The 24,692-nt window shown below is 41.8% G+C and overlaps 1 protein-coding gene across 1 annotated transcript; it reads left to right on the top strand.

The window, feature by feature from the left end:
* The first annotated feature begins 691 nt into the window (after positions 1–691).
* GPATCH1 (G-patch domain containing 1) lies at positions 692–22,345 on the top strand. The gene is made up of 20 exons (XM_026718999.2): positions 692–856; positions 2,176–2,310; positions 3,049–3,134; positions 3,503–3,663; positions 4,775–4,872; positions 5,477–5,532; positions 6,526–6,765; positions 8,202–8,349; positions 8,455–8,534; positions 9,922–10,126; positions 10,995–11,282; positions 12,082–12,260; positions 12,605–12,732; positions 13,954–14,093; positions 14,408–14,574; positions 15,911–16,130; positions 17,360–17,464; positions 19,012–19,097; positions 19,843–19,988; positions 22,058–22,345. Exons 1-20 carry the CDS (start codon positions 781–783, stop codon positions 22,086–22,088), a joined length of 2,775 nt encoding a protein of 924 aa, XP_026574784.2. The 5' UTR covers positions 692–780; the 3' UTR covers positions 22,089–22,345.
* Positions 22,346–24,692: the final 2,347 nt, after the last annotated feature.

Genomic DNA, 24,692 nt, shown 5'->3' with positions numbered 1-24,692 from the left:
AGAAGACCTCCAAGGTCCCTTCCAACTCTACTGTAAACGATTCTGCTAAACAAATAATTCCCTCAACCCTGTTCAAAGTCTGCACTACTATTATCTTGTCATCACTCCTTATCACTCATCCCCTCCCACTTGTGAGGTATGACTATAACTTTGTTGCTTTATACAATTTATACTGACTGTTTCCTAGTATGGTTATTTGTACCCTACAACTATTATTAAGTGTTGTACCTTATGATTCTCGACTCCTGACGAATGTATCTTTTCTTTTATGTATACTGTATTTGCACCAAGACAAATTCCTTATGTGTCCAATCACACTTGGCCAATAAAGTATTCTATTCTATTCTATTCTATTCTATTCTATTGAACTGCATTGCATTCGTTTCCCACCACCAAAAGAACGAAAAAACATTTATTTTACATAGATCAGGATTTATTTAGATCGGAGGTAAAAACTTTATTTTGAGATAATTCCGGGGTACGTTCAGCCCTGCCCATCGGGCAATATCAACCAACTGAACGGGGCTCACACAACAAACTCAGACGCCCAAAACCCCTTTGCAAAAAAAACCCATTGCCAAAAGCTGGCTGGAAGCGCGCGCGCATGCGCAAACGAAACCAAACGCGGCGCGCTTCTTCCCCCTCCCCTTTCCTTCTGGGGATAGCCGCGCCTCCTTCTCGGGCTGCGCGCGCCACCGGTGGGAGGTGGGAGGGGGCGGGCGATGGCTGGCCGACCAGGCCCCGCCTCCCGCCCCGCCTCCTTCACAGACCTGTCCCAAGATGGCGGCTGGCAGTAGCGACGAGGAGGACGAGGAGCTGGTGACCGTCGGGACCCCGCTGGAGCTGCTGGAAGAAGGTAAATCCGCCTACTCGGTCCCTTTCCCTCTGGACCTCTTGTTTTTTTTTGTTTTTTGCGGGGAGAGGCGAAACAAAGGAGGGATGGTCTCCCTACCGACTCTTTTTTTGAGAAACAGCCTGGACCCCTACAGAGGTTGTTCCCCAAGTAGGTCATAATCGTCAATGCTGATGGGGATCTATGCACTGATGATGTTCCCTGGTGGATCTGTGGGGTCCTTGGTGCTGCTCTGTGAACTTGGTGGGCTTTTTTTTTTTTTTTGGCAGACGTTTCATTACCTTACTAGGTAACATCATCAGTGCTGGAAGAAAGGAGGGTTTGCAGGGGTGGAGAAGGATTGTGGGGTCTTTGGTGCTCTCTGAGCTTGGCTGCTCTTTTTTTTGCAGACATTTCATTACCAGACTAGACTCAGAATAATTTTATTGTCACTTTAACATGTAGACGAATCGACATACATTAAAATAAAACTTGGTTGCATGCAGCTCTCAAAGGGTCACCACCTCGAATATACATTATATAAACATGACAAAAATATAAACAAAACATAAAAAAATTATGCACTAGGTAACATCATCAGTGACATCAAAAATTATGAGTAGGTGTAGAAGAAAAGGGGGTGTGCAGGGAGGGGGGGGAACTGTGTGGTTTTCTGTACTCTCTGAGCTTGCTTAGTTTTTTTTTTTTTTTTGCAGACGTTTCATTACCAGATTAGGTAACATAATCAGTACTAGAGGGGGTGGGGTTTTCTCCACCTTTCTATGCAGTAATTAACCCTACTGGTGGAGTGTAGTCTTTTCCTTGATTGTTTCTTGATTAGGGAATTGCTTCCTGCTTGATTGTTGTCTCTCGTGTTGGCACCTGTGCCCTCCTACAGCTTCTGGAGTGGCAGGGCCTCCCTCTTCCCTTCTGCCTGGGCCAAGGAGTTGTAGTGTGGGGCAGTTGGGGGAGCCCCAGATTGGGGAAAGTCTGTTGCATGGGATTCTCAAGATCCTCCTGGAAGCTCTTTGCCAATTGGGGAGGAAGGAGGCTGGGAGAGGGGAAAAATGAGGCATAAGGAGAATTGGGAGAGGGGGCTGCTTCTCTGCAGCTTTGGAGTCAGTTTGGTGTAAGTGAAAGTGCCATCTTAGAAACTAGGAGATGGTGAGTTCTAGTTGCATCTTAGACATGAAAGCTGATCTAACATTTCATCTGTTCATCTAACCTACCTACCTACCTACCTACCTACTTCCTTCCTTCCTTCTTTCCTTCCTTCCTTCTTTCCTTCCTTCCTTCCTTCCTTCCTTCCTTCCTTCCTTCCTTCCTTCCTTCCTTCCTTCCAGGTGAGCGCATTAAGAAGCCAGTTCCACTCCAAGACCAGACGGTCAAAGATGAGAAGGGGCGGTATAAACGATTTCATGGTGCGTTCAGTGGTGGTTTCTCAGCTGGCTATTTTAACACTGTCGGATCCAAAGAAGGTTAGTAAGAATCTATGTCTGAAATTTATTTGGTTCCTCTTGGCATAAAGCTGGATTATTTTTTTAAAAAAGTGTCCAAGATGGTAACATCTTGGTTAGTTGTACACACTGTGTGAAGTTACATGGCTCAATGTATACGGTGACTCTGTTGCGGCTTCTAAATGATTGTGAAAGTGCTGGATCACGGGAATGCATCTTATTTATATAATTTAATAATAGTTTAAACTGTATAAAGTAGACTGTCAAACAGAGACTACTAGAGATAGACACACATTGTGCTGATTCATAATGCAGTACTTTCATGTTAAACTTTGCATGCTTTGTGAGTCTGTGTGAACTTTGCTGACAGTTTATGGCTTGTCAGTGCTGTTTATTTGGGATCCCAGCTGACTGGCATGTTCAGCAAAGGTGATAAAAACAAGTTAGTGTCTTAGTGCTATGCTTGAGCCTAGCAAAAGGGACAAGACGATCAAGTAAACACTTTAAAAATTAAAACGATCACAGTGTATTGCCTTAAGCGAGGAAATCATACGTAAAATCATTTGTCATGCAGTTTGTATAATGTCCAACACAGTTCTACACAAATGTTCACTCGGACATAGTAAGTCAGTTATTTAGTTATAGTAAGTCAGTGAAAGAAGTCCAGAGTGAGTGGGTATAGTAATTGCAGTTTTAATTGGAAACTCAGTCTTTCTCAATCCTGCTATAAACTCACATAACAATGCTTTGTCTTCCAAGGATGGGCACCATCAGCCTTTGTGTCATCTCGCCAAAACAGAGCAGAAACGAAAGTTCTCGAGCCAGAAGATTTTATGGATGAAGAAGTAAGATGATGGAGATTATTGCATTTATATAATTCCAGAAATCTATTTATATATGATGTCTATGTGGTACATAGATATATAAATATTGTTATGTATATAGTTGTACATCATCCAAAGTCACTTCGGTGAGATGGACAGCCATGTAAATGATAAATATAAGCCTGGTTTTTTTTTTATACAATCTTTTACTGCATGGTTAACAGACATGATTAAATAGCTTTGTTTAAATAAAGAACAGCGATTTTTGTACAAAGGAAGTGCACCTCCTGTTTTGTTTCAAAGTTACTGTTCAAATTTGTGGACTTGGAAAGAAAATATTCTGACCCTCCCCCCTCTCAAAAAAATAATAATCTTATTTTCCCTGGAAGGATCTTGGTGAACATGGCATTGCACCAAAGGAAATTACAATCACGGATGCATTTGCTTCCCAAAGCAAAGACAAAATCCAGGAGAAGGCCAGACAGCTAGCAGGAATAGTTGCACCTATCCCTGGAGCTACAGTATTGGATGAATTCATCACACCTGCAAAGTAAGTATTGAAAAATAACCTGCTACTTGTGGATAATTGCATATGTTATATGTTTGATTTCTGGAACGCCTGAAGGACTCTGAGTCATTTTTGCCAGAAGTAAACAGGCAGGATTTCTTCTTCCTCCATAAACAAGCGTTCCTGATGCTAAATCTAGGACAGTTACAGAATTCATTTATTTTATTTGTATAACTGCCCATCTCCCTTTTGCCTGACTCTAGGTGGCTTTAGACAATCAAATATGTAAAATGTGTAATGTAAAAAAAAACACATGGGAGCTGGGCATAATCTAATTCAGCATTTCTGAACTTGGCAATGTTAATAGCAATAACACTTAGTCTTACATATCACTTTATAGTTACTCTTACATATCACTTTACAGTGCTTTACAGCCCTCTTTAAGCAGTTTACAGAGTCAGCCTATTGCCCCCAACAATTTGGGTCCTCGTTTTACCCATCTTGGAAGGATGGAAGGCTGAGTTAACCTTGAGCCTGGTGAGATTTTAACTGCCAAATTGCAGACAGCTGGAAGTCAGCAGAAGCAGCCTGCAGTACTGCACTCTAACCACTGTGCCACCATGGTTCTTCGCATTAAGATGCATGGACATCAACTTCTAGAATTCCCCAGCCAGCACATTCATCGAACCAATCATCCCCATAATCAGAAGATGGGCTATATATCCTACTCCCAGAATCAGGCACAACAGTTAAATTTTCAAGGCCTTACAAAAGGCCAAGAGAGATAAGAACTGTCAAATCTCAGAGGGATGAGTCTGCATCTAGTTTCTGTTTCTACTATTGTTTGAGTGCATTTGTTTAGGGTTCTAGTTGGATTCTAGTTAGTTCATATTTATGACGATTGCAGTGATTGTGTGATCAGCTTTTACGACTTTACGACAAGCAAAATCAACGGGGAAGCCAAATTCACTGAACAACCGGGTTACTAACTTAACTGCAATGCTTCACTTAACAACTGGGACAAGGGAGGTCGTAAAACTCACTTAAGAAATGTCTCATTTAGCAACATAAATTTTGGTTTCCATTGTGGTCAGAAGTCGAGGACTACCTGTAGTTATAACTTGTTTATCCGTTTCTTTTTTTTTCCTTCCAGAATAACAATTGGGATTGACTTGTTGCGAAAAATGGGCTGGAAAGAAGGACAGGGTGTTGGTCCCCGAGTAAAGAGGAAGCCACGGAAGCAAAAACCTGGTACATTCCCCTGAATCTATTGTTTTGCAACAAGATCAGAATAAAATGAATTATCTAGTTCAGGTAATTATGTCCCTGCTTAATAAGGCCTTTGCTTCTCACCTTGAAGTACAAACAAGCAAAGCAGGAATGACCCAATCGTATTTTCCCATTTTTGTCCAAATTAGGAAAACACTGTGATTTCGACCTCAGAATGTTGAACCGTTGTTTGTAATTATACAATATTCTGACTTGTTTCAAAACAGATAAATATTGTTTTCTGGTTTGGGCAAAATATGAAATCAGAGTTCTTAAAAGATTTCCTAATCTGTTTGCTTGTGCTACAAGGGGAGAAGCACCATACTGCAAAATAACTTGTTCCTATCTTCATATTTAAGATATGGCTGCCTATTAATATATCAGTTTTGATCTATTTTTATATATATATAACTGGTTAGTATATAGTATAACGTTTGCTATTGCATAATTCATTACTCGTATACTGGAGTAATTTAAATTACTTCGAATTTAGTGGGATCGTAGCAGCATAACTTGTTTCTTACTTCAATAAAAGTAATGAAAAAATATGGCATTTTAACCCGTGGTTGTCGCTATTTGGTTACAGAGCCTGGAGTAAAAATATATGGCTGCGCTTTGCCTCCGGGATCTGAAGAGTCAGAGGTAATTGTACAGCATTTGTTGGGAATTTTAACTTTTTTTAAAAAAATACGGAATTGGAATTATTCAATAAATACCAACTCTTTGCGGTTACAATAAGGAGTATTACAATAATTCTTTTAACATCTTAATGCCTTGTAATTTTCAATAAGTGAAGAAACATCGGCCCTTGTCTTTGCAGAAAAGGCATCTTGTAACATCATGAAAGCTTTTCATATAAACAGTTCCATGCCCTGGATAGTTTTCATGTAAATTATTTACATGCAGACAATGACTATATAAATAAAGTGGCAAGGAGTAAAAACAATGGTTCTTGATTACTAATTGCTGCAATTAGTGACAATGGGAAATACAACAGTGATGAAAAAATAATTTTGGGACCAAAATACCTAAAAACAACAACAACAAAACCTTCAGTGGGAAACTGATTACTGTCTGGTCAGTTTCAGGCAGAGCTTCTGGTTGCTGGGCTGAACTTATTAAGGCATTTAGCACTTTGTAAGGAAGTACCGCGTTAGAAAAACAGCTCAGAAAGAGATAGCTTGTTTAGGCAGCTTCTCTGCCCTGCAAGGAGGCGAAAGAAAAACAGAAAAACACTGAGTCAGGCACAGGATACTATAGAAGAGAACATTTTCAGAATGAAATGGCACCAACCAGCGATTTCACGCTGACCCGATTTTCTTAATGACTATTTTGTCGGAACCAATCCCAGTCACTAATCAAGGACTACCTGTAAAATGCTGCTCTATGGCGGAAGCAGAAAGCGTAGGAGAATAGAACTCTGTGATGTTCTCCATTTTAACTATTCTTTTGTTAGAATCTGAAATAACCACATCAATTGCTGAAGCAAACCTTAGACATAGTAAAAGTCCACGGATTGCTGCTGCATAGAATTACCAACACAGGCCGCTTCAAAGAATTGCCAGTGAGAAAGGAAGCCAGGGCTTAAAAATTTGGCCAACTTACAAAAAAGAACCTATATTTTATTTTATAAAGGAAGAAGAGGATGAATACCAGCCGGAAAATGTGACCTTTGCCCCCAAAGATGTGATGCCGGTAGATCTGACTCCGAAAGAAAACCTCCATGGCCTGGGTTACAAAGGGCTGGATCCCAACAAAGCTTTATTTGGCACTTCAGAAGAACCTTTCAATCTTTTCAGCCTCGGCCCTGGAAATTTGAGTCATCTTGGGGATGTACGGCATGGTAAAGGACGGAAACTGGGCATTTCAGGACAGGTAAAATACGATGCAGGTTAAAATTTTGGACTAGGCTTTGAGAAAAGAGCAGGTGAAATGTAAAAAACCGTGATTGCGGCACCCGGACCCCCCTCTGTGGGCACACATCTCCCCAGCTTAGCTCCACCATGCATGTGTCTGCCTCCTGCCGGCCAGATGGCCTTCCGGTCTCTGTTGAGCATGCGTGTGGGGTGTGCATATGCATTGGGGGGCATGTGGGGGGGGCACACCTTGCATTTTGGGTATGTATGTTTGTGCACGTGCACACCCTTTGGGCACTCAGGGGCCCAAAGGGTTCACCTTCACTGTGTAAGGCATCCAGAAAGTATCCATGATATCAATCACTCCGAGATGTTATCTCTTCAATTAATTTATTAGAAACAGATCTGGCATGTCAAAAGCAATTTCCCAAGTGAAAGCTTTTTCCCGCATTACACAGAATCCACCTCCTCTCCTCCCTCCTCTCCTCCCACTTCTACACTTCATAAATCACGAGAACCAATTAACTGCAACTGGAAATTCTTAATACGACATACAGAATAACCTTGAACTTTTCAACTCCTCTAAAACTCTAAAAAAAAGTGGCAGCTGAATTTCAAAGCTGACACACTGGTGTAATATATACTTCAGAACAGTTATGATTTATTCACGTATAAGTACAGTCTGCTATGGGGAATGGCAAGTTGGGAACTCCTTTGTTACAGCCCGTTCAAGCAAGTGGCCCCTTTTTCCTCATTCCACCTGATACAGAGATAGGTAGCCATCAAGGTACGACCACAAGCAGCATTTCTGTTGCTAAGCAGAAAGACAGTTGTTAGCTGAGTTTTGCTCTATTTTACGGCCTTCCTCACCACAGTTGTTAAAGCGAACCACTGCAGTCGTTAAGACAGTAACACGGTGAGTATGTGAACCTGGCTTCCCCGTTGACTTTAGCAATAGCACTTAGACTTATATACCGCTTTATAGTGCTTTGCAGCCCTTTGCAGCCCTCTCTAAGTGGTTTACAGAGTCAGCCTCTTGCCCCCAACAATCTGGCTCCTCATTTTATCCACCTCGGAAAGACCAGAAGACTGAGTTCACCTTGAGCCTGGTGGGATTCGAACTGCCAAATTGTAGGCAGGCAGCCAGCAATCAGCAGAAGTAGCCTGCAGTACACACTCTAACCACTGCGCCACCAAGACTTTGCTTGTCAAAGGGCGCTGCAACCATCATAAATAGGAGTCAGTGGCCAGACGCCTGAATTCCAATCACTTGCGGGGAATGCCACAATGGTCGTAAGTCTCAAAAATGGCCATAAGTCCCTTTTCTGAGCGCCCCCGCAACTTTGAACGGTCACTAAATGCACTGTTGTAAATCGAGGACTGCCTGTGCAGTTATCAGGCTATTTAAAATAGTGAAGACAACATCTAACTCTAATGCTGTGCTTCTTCTTTTAGGCCTTTGGGGTTGGTGCTTTGGAAGAGGAAGATGAAGATATTTATACAGTCGAATCCCTTTCCAAATATGACAGCGTTTTGAAAGACGAAGAGCCAGGAGACGGGTTATATGGTTGGACAGCCCCCCAGCCTTATAAAAGCAAACCAGGTCTGGAAGCCTCTGAATATTTTGTCATTGGTTGAGGCCTTTTAGCAAGTGCTCCCCTATTGGTTTATTTTGAAAGTGCTAATGAATTTGTCGATTATTTTATAGGAAGAGAGAAAGAAAAGAAGTATCTCGGGAAAATTTTGGATGGCTTCTACTTGGCTTCTAAATCAGTAACTCCTGCCAAGGTTAGTTAGCTTTCCTTTTTGCAAATATCTCTGCTGTGGTTCGCCGGCAGTCTGTGCAGACGACAGTGGGAAAGAAAGGGGATCAGTCAGGGAGTCTGGAGAGGACTTGGACGAGGGTCCTGCGTCCGATGCAGAGATGTGGCCAGGACCATCTGGGAGGAGGGTAATGACTCCGGAGCCTTCGGAGTCTGGCAGCAGCGAGGCAGAGGACCCAGGGGAGCCTGTTCCCAGTGCACATGTGCGCAGAGCTGCTAGAAGGCGAGAGCAGCTGAAACAAAAGGGGTGACTCGGGAGCAAGGCTGGGAGGTGATTGCCCCTCCCATAAAGTATAAAAGTCAGGCCAAGATGACGAAGCCTTTGCAGGAAGCAAAGTCATTCGTTCGGTTCAGATTCATTCTTGAAGCTCTTTGTACTTCAGTTGGTTTTTTGTCTAGTTCCTTTGACACTTCTGTTATTGGCAGCACTTCACAGGAAAGAAAGGTGGGTGCTTATCTCGAGGGACTGTTTGAGATTCATTACTGGCTGGGAATGCAAATAATTCCCAGCCTTGCAATAAAACAAGGCTTGTTTTTAAAATAAGCATGTGCATAATTACGGTCTTGGAAACCTTGGTCAGAACAATATCTGCCAGTACATGTATGAAGATACACTGGATTCACCACAAGACCTCCAAGTGTATAAAATCGATTCTTCAATCTGCTTTATCATTTGAAACATTGTAGATTTTTTTTAATAACCCATGACATGTTTTGTTGCTACTGTTTTGTTTTTATTCTATTCCAAAAGGCAACAAGAGAGAATATCAACTTTCACTGCCCTAAACCTGATCTTTGGAATATCGAGGGATTTTTATTTATTTTTTCAAATCAAATATGCCCTCTGCCGTGTTTTGCTAATAAAGAATCTGCTATGGCAATCATTTTACAATGCATAAGAGTAGGATACTTTTGTTAAGGTTGGCAAAATAGTAAAAAACAACAAACCACAACAGTGCATGTATTGGGGGCAACGGGAAACAACTGGTGTTATGAGGTGATTGGATTTCAAGGTTGATAGCTGCTAGACTTCTGCAACAAATAGTCCCAATATTTTTTTAAAAATTTTTTAATGCCATTGTTATTGGTTTATATCAGTCTTTGTCAACCTTGGCAACTTAAAAGATGATGTGTGGACTTCACCTTGTAGAATTCTTTGCCGGCTGGGGGATTCTGGGAGTTGAAGTCCACACATCATCTTCAAGCTGAAAAACTGGTTGAAAAACACAGGTTTACACACTTGAGTTCAGATTTAATTTTGTGTATTTCCCAATGCCCAGCATGTAATGACTCTCTTATCTGCACGCAAGACAAACGTTTTGTCATCTCTTGGGTTTTTTTTCCCCCTAAAGACTTACCCTCCACCAGACCTGCCAAGAGACTACAGACCAATCCATTACTTTCGACCTGTGATAAAAGCTACCGCTGAAAACTCCCACTTACTGCAAGCCTTGGCAGAATCCACAGGGAAGCTTCTGAGCGACACAGCAATCCAGAGTAGACACCAGAAAACCGCTTCCGAGAGAAGGGAAGTGCTGGGCGAAACTGCTCTGAAAGGTATCCCAATATCCTGATAGTACTTTCTGCACGATGCATGCCCTCTAACTCAGGGGTCCCAACCATGGATCATCACCGGGCTGTGGCATGCCAGAAACAGGGCTGTGCAAATAAGCGAATCTTCCTTGGTGGGATGCAGGCAACGCGTGAAACCATGCGCCCTCCCCTCCGGTCCATGGAAAAACCTCTCCACGGAACCTGTCCCTGGTGCCCCGAAGGTTGTGGGGCACTGCTGTAGCTGGAATCTGCAATCATTTTGTTCTGACTTATTTTTTTTTTGTAGGCATTTTTGATTGTCTTTTTAAATTTATATCTATCTATCTATTTCTCTTATCTTTCTATCTCTACCTATCATCTATATCAATCATCTCTCTGTCTCTCTCTAATCTATCTAAATTGAAATATAACCTTAAACATGTATATTTTTAATTTATGGAAAATGGGGGCTTTTTGCAAATGTCTTGTTTAAACAAGGCAATACATTCTTGATTACGATCACTATTAATTTTCTCATCCTTCCTTTCACCCATCTCTTCCCACTTGTGACTGTATAACTAACTTTGTTGCTTGTATCCTTACAATTTATATTGACTGTTTCCTAGTATGATTCAATTGCTTATTGTACCCTATGACTATCATTAAGTATTGTATCTTAGGATTCCTGAAGAATGTATCTTTTCTTTTTATGTACTCTGAGAGCATTTGCACCAAAGACAAATTCCTTGTGTGTCTAATCACAGTTGGCCAATAAAGAATTCATTCATTCATTCATTCATTCATTCATTCATTCATTTATTCATTCCACTATGTCCTGAACTAAACTAAAAAAACATTAGTTATGTATCATGATTCTTCTCTTCTTGTTTAGGCCCAACCACTTCTGTTTTAGAATATTTGTCAGATAAAGACAAAGAAAGGATCCAAGAAGTGAAACAGGCAATACAACCACAACGGAAAGCTGACACCGTGCCACAACAATCTCCCTATAACAAATTCCACGCTCCTCCTGCCTCTGATGTGCCACGTAAGTGGCAATTGATGCTGGGGTCGCAGTTATCTACAACTGGCTCAACCGACTTCAAACCGTTTGCCAGCAACCCAGAAAAGCAAAAGAGATATGAACATTACTTGGAAAATCTTGCATGTGGGAAGAAAGGCAAGTAGCAAACATTTCCCCCGCTCTTTTCTCCCTTCATCTAGCACTTTTTCATTTTAGTTCAAGTATTCTACAGCAAACAGAATTTAAGCAGGCAGCATCCAAATCTGAAGAAGCAAAAGAGGCAATGTATAAGTTGTCATCATGAGATAGACATTTATTCCAATGCTTAATATGTCCAGCATTTTAAAACGTCATCTTTGGTAGCCAGCACATCAAGTATAATCTTGTTCATTATTTCTCTATAGTTTGTTATGATTGATTCAAATCCTGGTTTGTAAGGGATGTTAAAACATCCTTGCTTCCACTGTTAATATTTCTTTCATGTGTAATCTGCTAGAAATACTAGTCTAAAAACACCAGGAAACCCTGGTTCGTGGTTTGTGTAATGGAACATCCAAAGCAGGAATTATGGCTTGCGCCTACCAAAATAACAGGGCAAGAACAAACTCTGGTTTATGATTCTGCTTGCTAGGAGATCCGCAAGAAATGTTTGTGTACTGGGCTGTACTTTGACATAGGTTTTTTTTTAAAGATTTTCCTTTTGACTTTTCTATTGTGTAATTCTTTTTTTTAATGAGCTATTTAGTTAAGGTGGGTGGCCATAAATTTTTTTTAGAAGATTCTCTTTGATTTTTTTCATACTTCGGTTGAGACTATTTTCTGTCATGCTTGGCTTTACTTTTGCTGGAAATCTGTGCACTTATAAACTGTTTCGTTCTTTTCTCTTCAACATTATTGAGCCAGTATTATTGATTTTGCATTTTTCCTTACTTTTAAATTTTTCTTGTCCTAACAGATGTGCCAGAAAGCTGTCTAGATGCCAGTATGACGGAGTGGGAGCGCGGTAGAGAACGGGAAGAATTCTCTCGTGCTGCTGCCTTCTACAAAACCTCCAGCTCGATTTTGTCTTCAAGGTTTACTCCTGCAAAGTTGGAGGACGATACTGATAAAGTAGACGTTCCTCGCGATGAAGAGGTATGTCCCAAACTCATGCAGAAACTGTTGAACCGGGTTGATTTGCAGGAATCCTCAGAGCACCAATTCCTTTCAAAAGAATCTCCAAACAAAATGCTAAGAGTTCTCACAACGCGTGCAGTAGCTAAGCCATAACGCAGTTTGTTTCATTCTATCTGAACACAGCTTGTGGTTTATATATTAAATATAAAGCCACGGTGAAAATTAGTTTAGTGGAAATGTGAACCTGGCCAATTTTTTTAAAAAAAGACCGTCGGAAAGTTATGCTTAATCCTCGTCAGTTATTGCCAAAATACATGTGCGATAATAGCTGTAACAAACTGAGAACCACATTGTTATTTTAGACTAACGTTGACGACAAAGCAGCCGCTGCTAAGATGAAGATGTTTGGAAAACTGACAAGGGAAAAATTCGAGTGGCACCCAGATAAGCTTTTGTGCAAAAGGTTTAATATTCCTGATCCCTATGCAGAGTAAGTTGGTTGAGTACATTAGCATTTTCTAACAAGTACTTTGGGGGTGATAACTTTATGGTTGGCCAATAGAAGTAGTCAAATCTAATAACTATTGTTTAGACCAGAGTTCCCCAACCTTTCTGGGTTGGCGGCCTGGAGTGGGGGGAGGGAGGGAATGAGGGGGTGGTTTTGTGGGAGGGGCATGCAAATGCGTGGACACCCGCTGCTCACACAAGTGGAGCCATGAACGCCCCGTGACAATGCTCGTGTGAGTAGGGCCACGAGCGTCTGCAACACTTATGTGAATGGGCTGCGAGTGGCTGTGCGTCTGGAGCTGTGTGTGCACAGGGGCACACACTAGCCAGCTACCCACATGGCCCAATAGCCAAAAGGCTGTGGCCCACAAATGTTGTGGTTCGCCGGCAGCAATCAGGAGGACATTCCCGAGAAGCCTGTGCTGGGTGTGAGTGAGAGCAGGATGATTCATGTAAGAGCACCACAGGTGACTCGGGAGTAAGATGCTAATTAATGGCCCCTCCCTCAAGGGAATATAAGCCTGGTTTCAAATGGCTTTTGCCTTTGCAAAAGGCAAAAGTTCGAAAGAGTTAGTGTGATGATTACAGACTCTGATTTATTAGACTAATTTGCTGCAAGCCATCTGTTATCTACAAAGAGGGTTATTTGTGGAATAAAGCCGTGAACTTTCAGTTTTGGAGTTTATCTGTGTTTGCTTTCGGAAACTTGGGAACAACAGGTTGGGAACTCTGGTGTAGACCACCTTGGTTCCTTAATTATATTTTTGACTTATACACCATAATTCCTTAAGAGTAAATTTTAAAATTCTGGTTTATTTCTATACTTGTGACCTATTTTAACACATACATTTCTGAAACAGAAAAATTATCCAAAGTTAGATGTAGAAACTCTGAAAACAGCACAGTGGCCTAGAGGTGGTGCTCTCATCTCACAATCAAGAGGCCGTGGGTTCGATCTCAGGTAGCAGCAAGTACTTCTCTCTCTCTTGGTGCAAAGAGAAAACATATACTGTGAATTCCATGTAGGCGTCAGGAAGGGAATCTGGCCAGTAAATGCTCTAGCTCCATTCAGTCATTCCAACTCCACCATGATGTAAGGGCTTGCAGGCTCATTAAAAGATAGATAGATAGATAGATAGATAGACAGACAGACAGACAGACAGACAGACAGACACATACACACACTGCTTTTATTTTTCTTCAGGTCATGTATTGTTGGATTGCCGACAGTGAAACGTGATAAGTATTCTGTGTTCAACTTCTTGACCGTTGCTTCAGAGTCCGCGTCAGGGATACGAAATCAACCAACGAAAACAGGAGTGCAACAAGATAATGTTCCTAACAGTAAGGTTTTTAATTTATCAGAAGAAGATGAATATCTCTTCAAGACCTGAATCATAGATAACTTAGCCAGTCAAAGTGTAGAGGACAATAAAAGAGTAAAAACCATTTGTGGGGCTGACACACAATCCCAGGCTAACTGGGAGAAGTACGTGAGTGTCTAGGTTGACGTTTGTTCCTATTTGTTGACATTTAAAATTCTGAATGATCAAAGACAGTTTTTTCTTAAAACTGGATGTATACAAGGAAAAAAAAACCTTGCTTGAATTCATCAAGAAAGGGTGATGACCCCTTGGAACTATGTTCATCTCTTTCAGAGCCAAAGAAGTCTTCCAGATGGGATGTGCCTGACAAGGAGAAGAAGAAGGATACCATCAGTGAATTTATAAGTTTGGCTCGATCAAAAATTGATGTTCCGGAGCAACTCCCCAAAGCAATTGAAGAGAAGGCCAAACACGGGACTAGGGACCTTGTCCCCACTCAGGTAGAAGGGTTTTGGTGCTTCTGTTATTGTTGTGGTCCGTCGGCAGCCTGCAGAGACGGCAGCAGTCGGACAGTGGGGAGGAACGTGGGCCAGTCCGGGAGTCTGGGGAGGACTCGGACGAGGGTCCTGCGTCTGATACAGAGATGAGAGTTATGTGCTGACTCTGTAGCCTCCAGAATCTGACAGCAGCGAGGCAGAGGAACAAGGGGAGCCTGTTCCCAGTACGGGTGTGCACAGAGCTGCCAGAAGGCAAGAACAGTTAAGACAAAAGGGGCGACTCGGGAGTAAGGCTTGGAGGTGATTGGCCCCTCCCATAAGACATAAAGGAGGAGCAAAGGGACAGGAAGCAGCGTTGTTTGCTCTGTTCAGATTAAACTTTGAAGCTCTGTGTGGACTTTGTACTCCGTTTAGCTTTTTGCAGTTAATTTGGCACTTTGGTTGTTGGCAACAATTCAAAGTTGATAAAGGTGGGTGCTTATCTTGAGAGACTGTTTGGGACTCATTATGGGCTGGGAATGAACATAATTCACAGCCGTTGAAAGGAAAAGGGGGTTGTTTGGACTCGGCATGTGATTAACTACGGTCTCAGGAAGCCTTGGTCAGAACAGTTACGTTGAAGGAGTGGTGGGCACTTTCAGGCATATACCAAATGGATGTAGGATGAACAAATTGGTAGCTACAATATTCTCAGGAAATGCGATCAAGCTATCCTCATGCATTTCTCCAAAATGGAAGCTCTGGAGACTCCGGTGACAATTTACTAGAGGGATGTAGTGCAGGATTAATTTTACATGTATTATTAGAAATGTCTTTGGTGCCACATTTTGCATGTAAGAATTAAAACAACCACATTTTAGAAGTGCAGAATGCATGTTTTAATTTGCCCTGAAGTTGAAACTGGGTGAATGAAATGTATATTTGTCATAGTTTTGTTTTGCATACTCTCTGAAAAGCATGAAATGGTATAATGTGGTGTTCATTCCACCTGGCCATGGGTTAGTTAACCACACTACATAATAAATCTTGAAAGAGTTTTATCATCCTTCGCTCTTTATCCCCCTGTAGAGCAGCAGATAGAATACAGAACCTGCAGTTACTTAAAATAAAATACAAGAGAAAAGATGTTTGTGTGTGTATGTGTAAATACATACTAGGATATCTAGGAGTGGCCAGAATCAGTCCTACAGCGTAAAGTGCAGATAACTAAGTGATATTTTGCTATTTTGCAAGAGAGTTTAGGTGGAAAGAGAAATCTTCCAACAGTTTGCTCCAGATTATGGCTTAACTTGACGGAGAGGTGCATTGTTTCTTTTCCACTTTTTCCTTTGTGGTTCAGCCATCAGGCCTACCCAGTGGCCCAAGTGAAGCTGCCGTGGAAGAAGAAAGCCGGCCATCCATGGATTTATTTAAAGCCATCTTTGCCAGTTCCTCGGATGAGAATTCCTCTTCTGAAGAAGAGAGTGAGGGAGAGGAGCCAGCTGCGACAGCCCTGGAAGGAGAGTCCAAAAACCCAAAGCTCTGCGACTCACCTGAGGTTCCATTACCTGTTGCTCAAGGTATTTATTCCTGGTTTGGTTCAGACAAAATGCTCTCTCTCTCCCCCAACCTCATTAAAAACCAGCCGAATCCTCTAATATACAATGCTTCGCATAACCCCTGCCTTTAACTGTAGAAAATTCAGTCCAAAACAAGGTACACCCAAGCTATAACTTAAAATCCAAACAAACCAAGGTGAAGTCATTAACTTGACAGGGCAGGAGAAGGAATTGCAGACGTGAAAGCGCAGCAAAACTCACACAGTTGGGAATACGCCAGGAACACAGATAAGCCACGACAAGACTAGATAATTTCACGTTTACTCCCAACAGCTTGGTGTGGGCAGCTTCCTCTTTTAAATACTGTGTTCCCAGTTGCAGCTAATGAAAGGAATCAGGGCCCTTTCCTCCCCCGTAAGCCATGCAACCCACGTTGCTCCCTTCTCTGTTCCTGTGTGCCCTAGGATGAAGAGGGGGTGGGCCTGGATCTTCCTCCGAATTCCCTCTCCCTTGCTCTACCTCTCCCCCGCTCTGCCCAGCCAGACTCTGCCTTTCCCCAGTTTCTTCCTCAGCCAACGGAGCCACACTCCCACTCCCTGTCAGCTGTTCGGCCTCCTCCGAATCAGATTCTGACAGGGGCATGACACCGCAGTCCCAGCGTCCTGTGGTCATGTGATCGCCATTTGCAGCCTCCTGCCACCTTCCCCATTGGCTGCTTGTTGGAAGGCAGCACCAAAACTCACAAACGGAGATCATGTGACTGCAGGGATACTGCAAATGTTGCAATTGCAAGAACCCCTCATAAGAACTCCTTATTCAGTGCCCTTTGGTTGCTGACCGGGTAGACATTACGCCGGGACCATCTGCCCCAACCAACCAATTTGCTTTTACAGCTTGTAATAGCCACAAAAGAGGCCATTGATGGACGTTCTTGAGGGAATTGGGGAGCCCAGTGCTCGTTCCAGCTGCATCACAGTGGCTTGATATTGTTGGAGCTTCTCCCCAAAAAAAGTTTGCATCAGTTTTATGAAATCCTTGATAAAAACCTGAGATATTTTTAATAAGGAAAAGTTGACGTGTTGTGGGAATAGGTTCATAGAAATATACCCTGACTTACAGCAGCCTTTGTGGTATGTCAGCCTTTAAGATGGACTTTGAAATGGACTATTAGGTCAGTGGGCTCTATAAAGTGATTTGTTATGTTGGCTTTTAAACACGATCTCCATATTTATTTATTTTTTTCCTCAAAGAAACTGAAGCTACACCTGAGATTTTTGATACTATAACTCCAACCTCAAAGGAAGTAGTTGATCAAGGAGAATTTGGACCAAGATTGCCTCCTGTTGCTTATTCTGGTAAAGACATTAATTAAATGTTGATTTCATATATATATATATCAACTCTTTCCATTTTAAAAGTATTGCATGCAGGGATCTATTGGCTGTTGGTCTTTTTTGTTCCATGGGGTACAGAAATACTGTAGAAGCAGACTAATCACATAGGGTATAATTTTTATTAAAATTCTTGATTTCATTAAGGCAGATCCCTAAAACATGCTCAATAGAATAGAATAAAATTCTTTATTGGCCAAGTGTGATTGGGCACACAAGGAATTTGTCTTGGTGCAAATGATCTCAGTGTACATAAAAGAAAAGATCCATTCATCAAGAGGCAAGAATCATCAGGTACAACACTTAATGATAGTCATAGGGTACAATAAGCAATCAAATCATACTAGGAAACAGTCAATATAAATCATTAGGATACAAGCAACAAAGTTACCGTCATACAGTCACAAGTGGGAGGGAATGGGCGATAAGGAGTGATGAGAAGATTAATAGTAATAGTAGTACAGACTTTGTAAATAGTTGGACAGTGTTGAGGGAATTATTTGTTGAGCAGAGTGATGGCTTTCGGGAAAAACTGTCCTTGTGTCTAGTTGTTCTGGTGTACAGTGCCCTACAGTGTCATTTTGAGGGAAGGAGTTAAAACAGTTTATGTCCAGGATGTGAGAGGTCTGTAAATATTTTCACAGCCCTCTTTTTGTCTTGTGCAGTATATAGGTTCTCGATTGAAGGCAGGTTGGTAGTAATTGTTTTTTCTGCAGTCCTAATTATCCTCTGAAGTCTGTGTCTGTCCTGTTGGGTTGCAGAACCGAACCAGACAGTTATAGAGGTGCAGATGATAGACTCAGGCCAATAAAAACTAATAGAAAAACAAGAAAGAAAGAAAAAAGATCAGCAAAAGTGCAAGGAAAAAAAGATGAAAAATAGAAGAGAAAAAAAATATTTAAAAATGGCTTCCCATCTTTTAGCACCCATATGTACAATTATAAATGTATCTTTTCTCTAAATTTATATCATAACTCTCTTTTTTCTATAATTATCCTGTCTAATCATCAAAGCCATTCATCACATTCACTTTTTTCATTTTCACACCAAAAATCCATCAGAGGCTTCTAGTCACCAATAAATAATAGATATCTTTTAAACTACCGATTCAAGCAATTTATAGTACGAGGAGTCTTCAGTGCTCTGAGCTTGGTGGATTTTCTGCAGTCGTTTCATTACCCAAACTAGGTAACATAATCAGTCACTAAGTACCCTTCATTTCAACCCTGAGCTACAAATATTCTCTATCAATTTCAGCAAATTCTGTTCCTCTCCACCAAGCGTCCCTCCAGAGTGGGTAGTATTAAATCTTTCCATCTCCTGTCTGTCTGTTGTTCCTGAGCATTCACTAAAAGTGCAGCCAGTGCTTGTATAAATAGATCAGGGGTTTGCATCAAGAAATTCAGAAAGATGCTATTCTCGAAGAATCTAAAATAATAACTCAGCAGCTTCTGCGTAGCTTTCAGTGCATCTTCCTTCCATGGTTCTTCTGTCTCTGATGAATGTTTCAGGCACAGCTGAAGTGGTGGCAGAACAGAAGCCCCCAAAGATCAAAGAAAAACACAAGAGAAAAGAACACAAACACAAAAAGGAAAAGGTAATTTTGATGTTCGTTTTTAACTTTTTCTCCCCAAAATCCTTGTTGGGTTCTCCTATAAAGCTTGTTTTCCCATCAGAGAAGGAGTTACTCTCCATTTTGCATTCTCTCCTCCTTTGTTTTAGAGTCACATATATGAAATGGGTGGCCAACTACCTTTGGATAATAAATGAATAAAAATATATTAAACATTACTTGAAAAGATGTTGAGACTTTAGAATCTTGGACAGGCACTATGGGATGCAGGCAGCATGTGAAACTACGCCGCCTCCGGTCCATGGTAAAAAACCCTCTGCGTGGAACTGGTCCCTGGTGCTGAAAAAGGGCAGAGAAGGGCAGCAAAGATGATCAGGAGACTGGAGGCTAAACACATAAGAACGGTTGCAGGAACTGGGTATGTCTAGTCTGATGAAAAGAAGGACTAGGGGCGACATGATAGCGGTGTTGCAGTATCTCAGGGGCTGCCACAAAGAAGAAAGAGACAAGCTATTCTCCAAAACAGCTGAAGAGCAGGACAAGAATCAAGGAAAGAAGCAACCTAGAAATAAGGAGAAATTTCCTGATATTTAGAACAATTAACCAGTGGAACAACTTGCCTCCAGAACTTGTGAAGGCTCCAACGTTGGATGTTTTTAAGAAGATACTGGACAACCATTTGTCTGAAGTTTAGGGTTTCCTGCCTAGGCAGGGGGTTGGACTAGAAGACCTCCAAGGTCCCTTCCAACTCTTGTTATTCTTTTTGCAGAAAAAGAAACACAAGAAATCCAAACACAAGGGCAAGCACAAGAACAAGAAATCTGAGAAGAACAGCAGCTCAGACACAGCTGAGAGCAGAGACAGCAGCAGCGAGGAAGGAAAGACGAATATATCACCCCAGGAACTTTTAAGAAGGTGAGCAGGCCAAGAGAGTCAATATTTCTAGTGCAATGCAGATTGACATCTTTTGTTTTTGTTTTAAAAAAGGAAACATAAAAGAAAAAGTGCCTATTGCTTCTACATCGTTTTTAATCTTCTGAACCGTCGGCTGGATTCTGGAGCCACAAGATCTAAATGTTTCTCGACCGTGGCCACGTAAACTTTTTTGAACTCCGGGAGTTGAAGTCTACAGAACTTTTAAGTGGCCATGGTTGAGAAACACTCGTCTCTGTCCTCTCTCTCTCCAGTTTGCCTACATTTCGGAAAAGTAGCTTTAAGCGGGGGGAAAAGAGTTCCCTGGTGCTGCTTTCCACCAAAAATGCTTTTTTGTGCTCATACCTGGAAATTCTAATTCAAAACAGGGTGCATCTGGGTTTACTCATCACACTGAAGCCCAACCTAATCATCACTTTTATGGTTTACTCCAACATGTGACTAGTGTCTTGCCACATGGATAGTTATCTAAGACAGAGCCATGGTGATCAAAATCTCCAGAAAACCTGGCTCATACTCCATGAGGAAATTTTTTATCTTTCTATATAAAAGCGAAATACCACTCACGCATCATCACAAAATCTCCAGAACCGTAAAGCCTACAAACTTGAAATTGGGCACCTATGTTCCTCTTGGCTTCTAGGTGCTCACTAAGAAAGGATTTTTCGAAATGACCATCAGAGCATCAGTATTTCCTATGTTATTATTATTAACACGCTCTGATGCTGAGGAGTTCTACTCCCCCTCCCCACCTGAAAAGAAATCTCTTCCAAACGCAAAACACAAGCAGAGGAGTTTCAGTTTTAGTTTCACAGCAGCAACCAGCTTTAGTACAGAACAGTTGAACTAAGCCATGCCCAGGCTCCTTGCTGTCTCCTTCTTGCTCACACAGCAAATACTGTTTCAGTTTCCAAACAGCCCTCAAGTCTCTCACACTCTGACAGGACACTAGCCAGATGAATACCGATGGATGCTGGTAGGCAGAAGCAGAATTCCCCCCCCCTTATTTTCCTCCCCAAAAAGCCCGACCACATCGTTTCGAAGCGAAGCACGGGTATCGAGCTAGTTTATCTTAAAACTCAGTGGCATCTGCTAGAGTGCTTTAAAAAGTGGAGGTCACAGCAGTGCAGATGAAGGATATATCAAGGGTCAGGACTTCAGTCATCCTGATGTCCAGTGCACGGTGTAAAAATTAAACAATGCTCCCATGATTGCCATCGTCATATTTTTTGATTCCCCGCTGGAGATCGTACTGTTCCCGAGGTTGAACATTATGGAGTTGTCAGTACACTGCTGATTCAACTCCCATTAATGTAGGAAGGTAATTTAAAGCCCTGGGGAATACAGCGGAATTGCCAAGAAGATGCCAATCTGGCTTGCAGTCTGAAGACAAGCTACAGATCCTTGAAATTTGCTTGAAATTGATCAGAGCAGGGAGATGGAATTCTTATATATAATATTATGTTCCAAGATCATCCTAATGGTGTCAAATCTACCTGATTTGATTATTTCATTTCTTTGGGGGATTGATTCTGAGTTAATTGCATATAAAGTGGTAGCCTAAAACAAACCATTTAAGGGAGTAAAATGTTTTAAACGTCATTATTATTAGATGAATTTTTAACTTTTGTTCTCTCATGTGAATGATATGATTTTTTTGGGTTGGTCATTTGGCTTTAATGAGACAATTTTTTTTTCATTCTTTTAACGATAATCAAATCAGTTGAGGGTGTCTAAACTTTTCAGGAAACTTGGAATGATAATCAGTTGAAAGCAGAGTGCTATAGGCATTCAGGTTATTTAGAGAAGCAAAATGGCCAGCAAATAAATCTAATAAATAGATAAATAAACTCAATATGTAATTATGGTTGACATTTTTTAAATTGCTCATTTAAAAATAATTAAGGTTTACATTTAGGATTTAAATGCCTTTTAATAATTGATAGAAAGGTTGTAGTTTGGTTTCCAGTTTGGATTTTTTTTTTTAATTGAAATTATTTTATTAACTAAAATATATTTATTTCTTCTCTTTATTCCTCTGTTTATTTTAGGATGAAGAATTTTCCACTTGTAAAGTGGTAGCTTGGGTTGCATTTTTGGACTCAAAACAGATCTCCTCTATGATGGCAGATCATCTATATAAAGCATTGTTAATGTCCTGTAAATACAGTATTTGTCTTGGATTTGTTTATTTCTTTTAATTTTGAAGTTTAAAAAGAAAAAACCAAAATTCTGCACAGTGCAAAAGATTCTATTCCGCGAGAGACAATGAAAATGCTGCATTTTAATGATAAAAAGCACGAGAAAAATTTAAATAAACTGCATTTACTGATCTTTCACGCAACATTGTCAAATATTTTGTTGAGAGAGCTGAAGTCACAACTCCTTCATAGCTGTAGAGGTGAGAGGGATCCTTTTTAGACTATGTTGGAGTGAGCAAACTAACGAACTCTTCTTGGCTGTGATGAGTTGTCCCACAGCAAGTTGGCCATCTAGCAATTTTGCCATGGTCAGTTGGCTGTGGCTAGTTGGCTGCAGCGAGTTTTCCCCATTCAGAGTTTGGCGGATGTGAGTGGCTATTGGTTGGGGTGCACAGCTGCTTTGCTGAGACAGAGATCCCAGCAGAAATGTTCATCCATTGAATGCCCAAGAAGATTCGTTGTTAGTTGCAAAGTCATGCCTGACCCATCGCGACTCCATGGACAATGTTCCTCCAGGCCTTCCTGGCCTCTACTAGCTTCTGGAGTACATTTAAGCTCATGCCAGCTGCTTCAGTGACTCTATCCAGCTCCCTCCTTCTCTGTCGTCCCCTTCTTCTATTGCCCTCAACTTTTCCCAGCTCTTCTCCAGTGAGTCCTTTCTTCTCATGAGATGGCCAGAGTCTTTGAGTTTCATCTTCAGGATCTGGCCTTCTGAAGAGCAGTCAGGGTTGATCTCTTCTAAGACTGTCCGGTTGGATCGCTGTCCATGCCCTGTTAGAATCTGACTCAGAGAGAGGAGGAACAGCCGACAGGTGGTTCCAGAGGTTGTGGAGGAAACTGAGGAAGGGCACAGGTCGGCTGGGCATTTAAAGAAAGACCCAGGCCCACCCCTTCTTCATCATAGGACACGCAGGGAGGAGCGGATAAGGGAGAAACGTGAATGGCGTGGTCTATGGGGGAGGAAAGGGCCTTGATCCCCTTCATGGGCTGCAGCTGTGAGCACTGTTTAAAAGGACAAACTACGCATGGGCCAGTGCTGGAAGCAAAGCATGAAATAATTTGTCAGTTCTTATCTGACTTCTGGTGTCCTTTCCAGTGTGTGCATTTCGATATCTGTGGACGTCTTCAAGCCCTTATCCTGCCTTGTCTCATTAATTGCTTCAGTGTGGTTTGTGTTGTTTTATTTCTATTTATGATTTATATGTATTTTGAGTTTGAACGAAATTTCTTCCTTTTCCCAACTGTTTGTGGGCGAGTTGTTTTCTCCCGTCAGTGATACTTGGACCTTTGAAGCCAAATTGAAGGAATTAAAGGGACTTCACCTGTTTTTGTGACTTTGTTGCAAGGTCATCCCAATCACCTTGCAGTCCAAGGGACTTGCAGGAGCCTTCTCCAGCACCATCGTTCAAAGGTCTCAACGGTACCAAATAAAAGGAGGTCAAAACATTGACCCCCCCCTAAGACAACTGAATGACATTGTGCATTTTGGGCAAAGAGAGCCGTCCGGAAACCCCGCAATAGCGATACAACCTACGCTCTCTTTGAACAGCCGACGTGGAAAAGTGTTCTTCCTACGTTCTGTGAAGACCCAGCCAATTCCAGATCTAAGGAGCGTCTCACCTTAACGTCTCCTAGATAATTCCGGTTCCGGCAGGACGGGAACACAAAAACAACACAAAACAAAGATGTCAGAGAAAAGGAACTCTGTGGGGAACAAAGAAGAAAAGAAGGCATTAATCATCCTTGCCAAAGGGCTGGGCGAAGAGCCAGTCTTTGGGGCCCTTTGAACTACCATCTGCAATTTGTGTTCACTGACCCAATTCCGGGGTGCCCGAGGAGGCCTCGGATTAATTTTCCTTTCCTCTCCCGAAGTTTCACCCTCAAATTTATCCCTTGCTGCTTTTGTCACATTCCCAGAGGCTCTTTATATAGGTGGTCCTCAACTTACAAACACAGCAGAGCCCAAAATTTGCTGTTGCTAAGCAAGACGTCTGTTAAAAAAAGAGCTGTGCTCTATTTGATGACCGTTCTGGCCACCGTTATTAAGTAAATCTCTCTGGTTGTTAGCTTACTCACACGGTTACTGAGTCCGGCTTCCTGGATTGACACTGGCTTCTCAGAAGGTCGCAAAAAGGGGAATCCGTGAGCCTGGGACATTGTAACCATCATAAATGCGAGGCAGCGGCCACTGGGCCTGAATTTGGATTCGCGCGACCATGGGGAAATGCTGCCCTGGGTCATTAAGTGTGAAAAACAGTCGCTGGTCACTTGTTTTTTTCTGCAGTCCTAATTTCTTTCAGACAAGGCTTCAGAGGATAATTAGGACTGCAGAAAAAACAGTTATACCAACCTCCCTTCCATCGAGGGCCTGTATACTGCATGAGTCAAAAAGAGGGCTGTGAAAATACCAACAGACCCCTCACATCCCTGACAAATCTGGTTCAACTCCTTCCCTCAAAATGACGCTATAGGGCACTGCACACCA

The sequence above is a fragment of the Pseudonaja textilis genome, chromosome 11, assembly GCF_049901715.1.
Source record: "Pseudonaja textilis isolate UNSWEBS1 chromosome 11, rPseTex1.2, whole genome shotgun sequence".
Lineage (NCBI taxonomy): Eukaryota > Metazoa > Chordata > Lepidosauria > Squamata > Elapidae > Pseudonaja > Pseudonaja textilis.
This window is presented reverse-complemented; position numbering and strand designations above follow the sequence as displayed.

Bases quoted from the DNA above. Each gene is read 5' to 3' on its own strand.
- GPATCH1 (XM_026718999.2), top strand. From the start codon at position 781: ATGGCGGCTGGCAGTAGCGACGAGGAGGACGAGGAGCTGGTGACCGTC. The intron at 2,311-3,048 runs GTTAGTAAGAAT...TTGTCTTCCAAG, and splicing joins CACTGTCGGATCCAAAGAAG to GATGGGCACCATCAGCCTTT. The intron at 6,766-8,201 runs GTAAAATACGAT...TTCTTCTTTTAG, and splicing joins AACTGGGCATTTCAGGACAG to GCCTTTGGGGTTGGTGCTTT.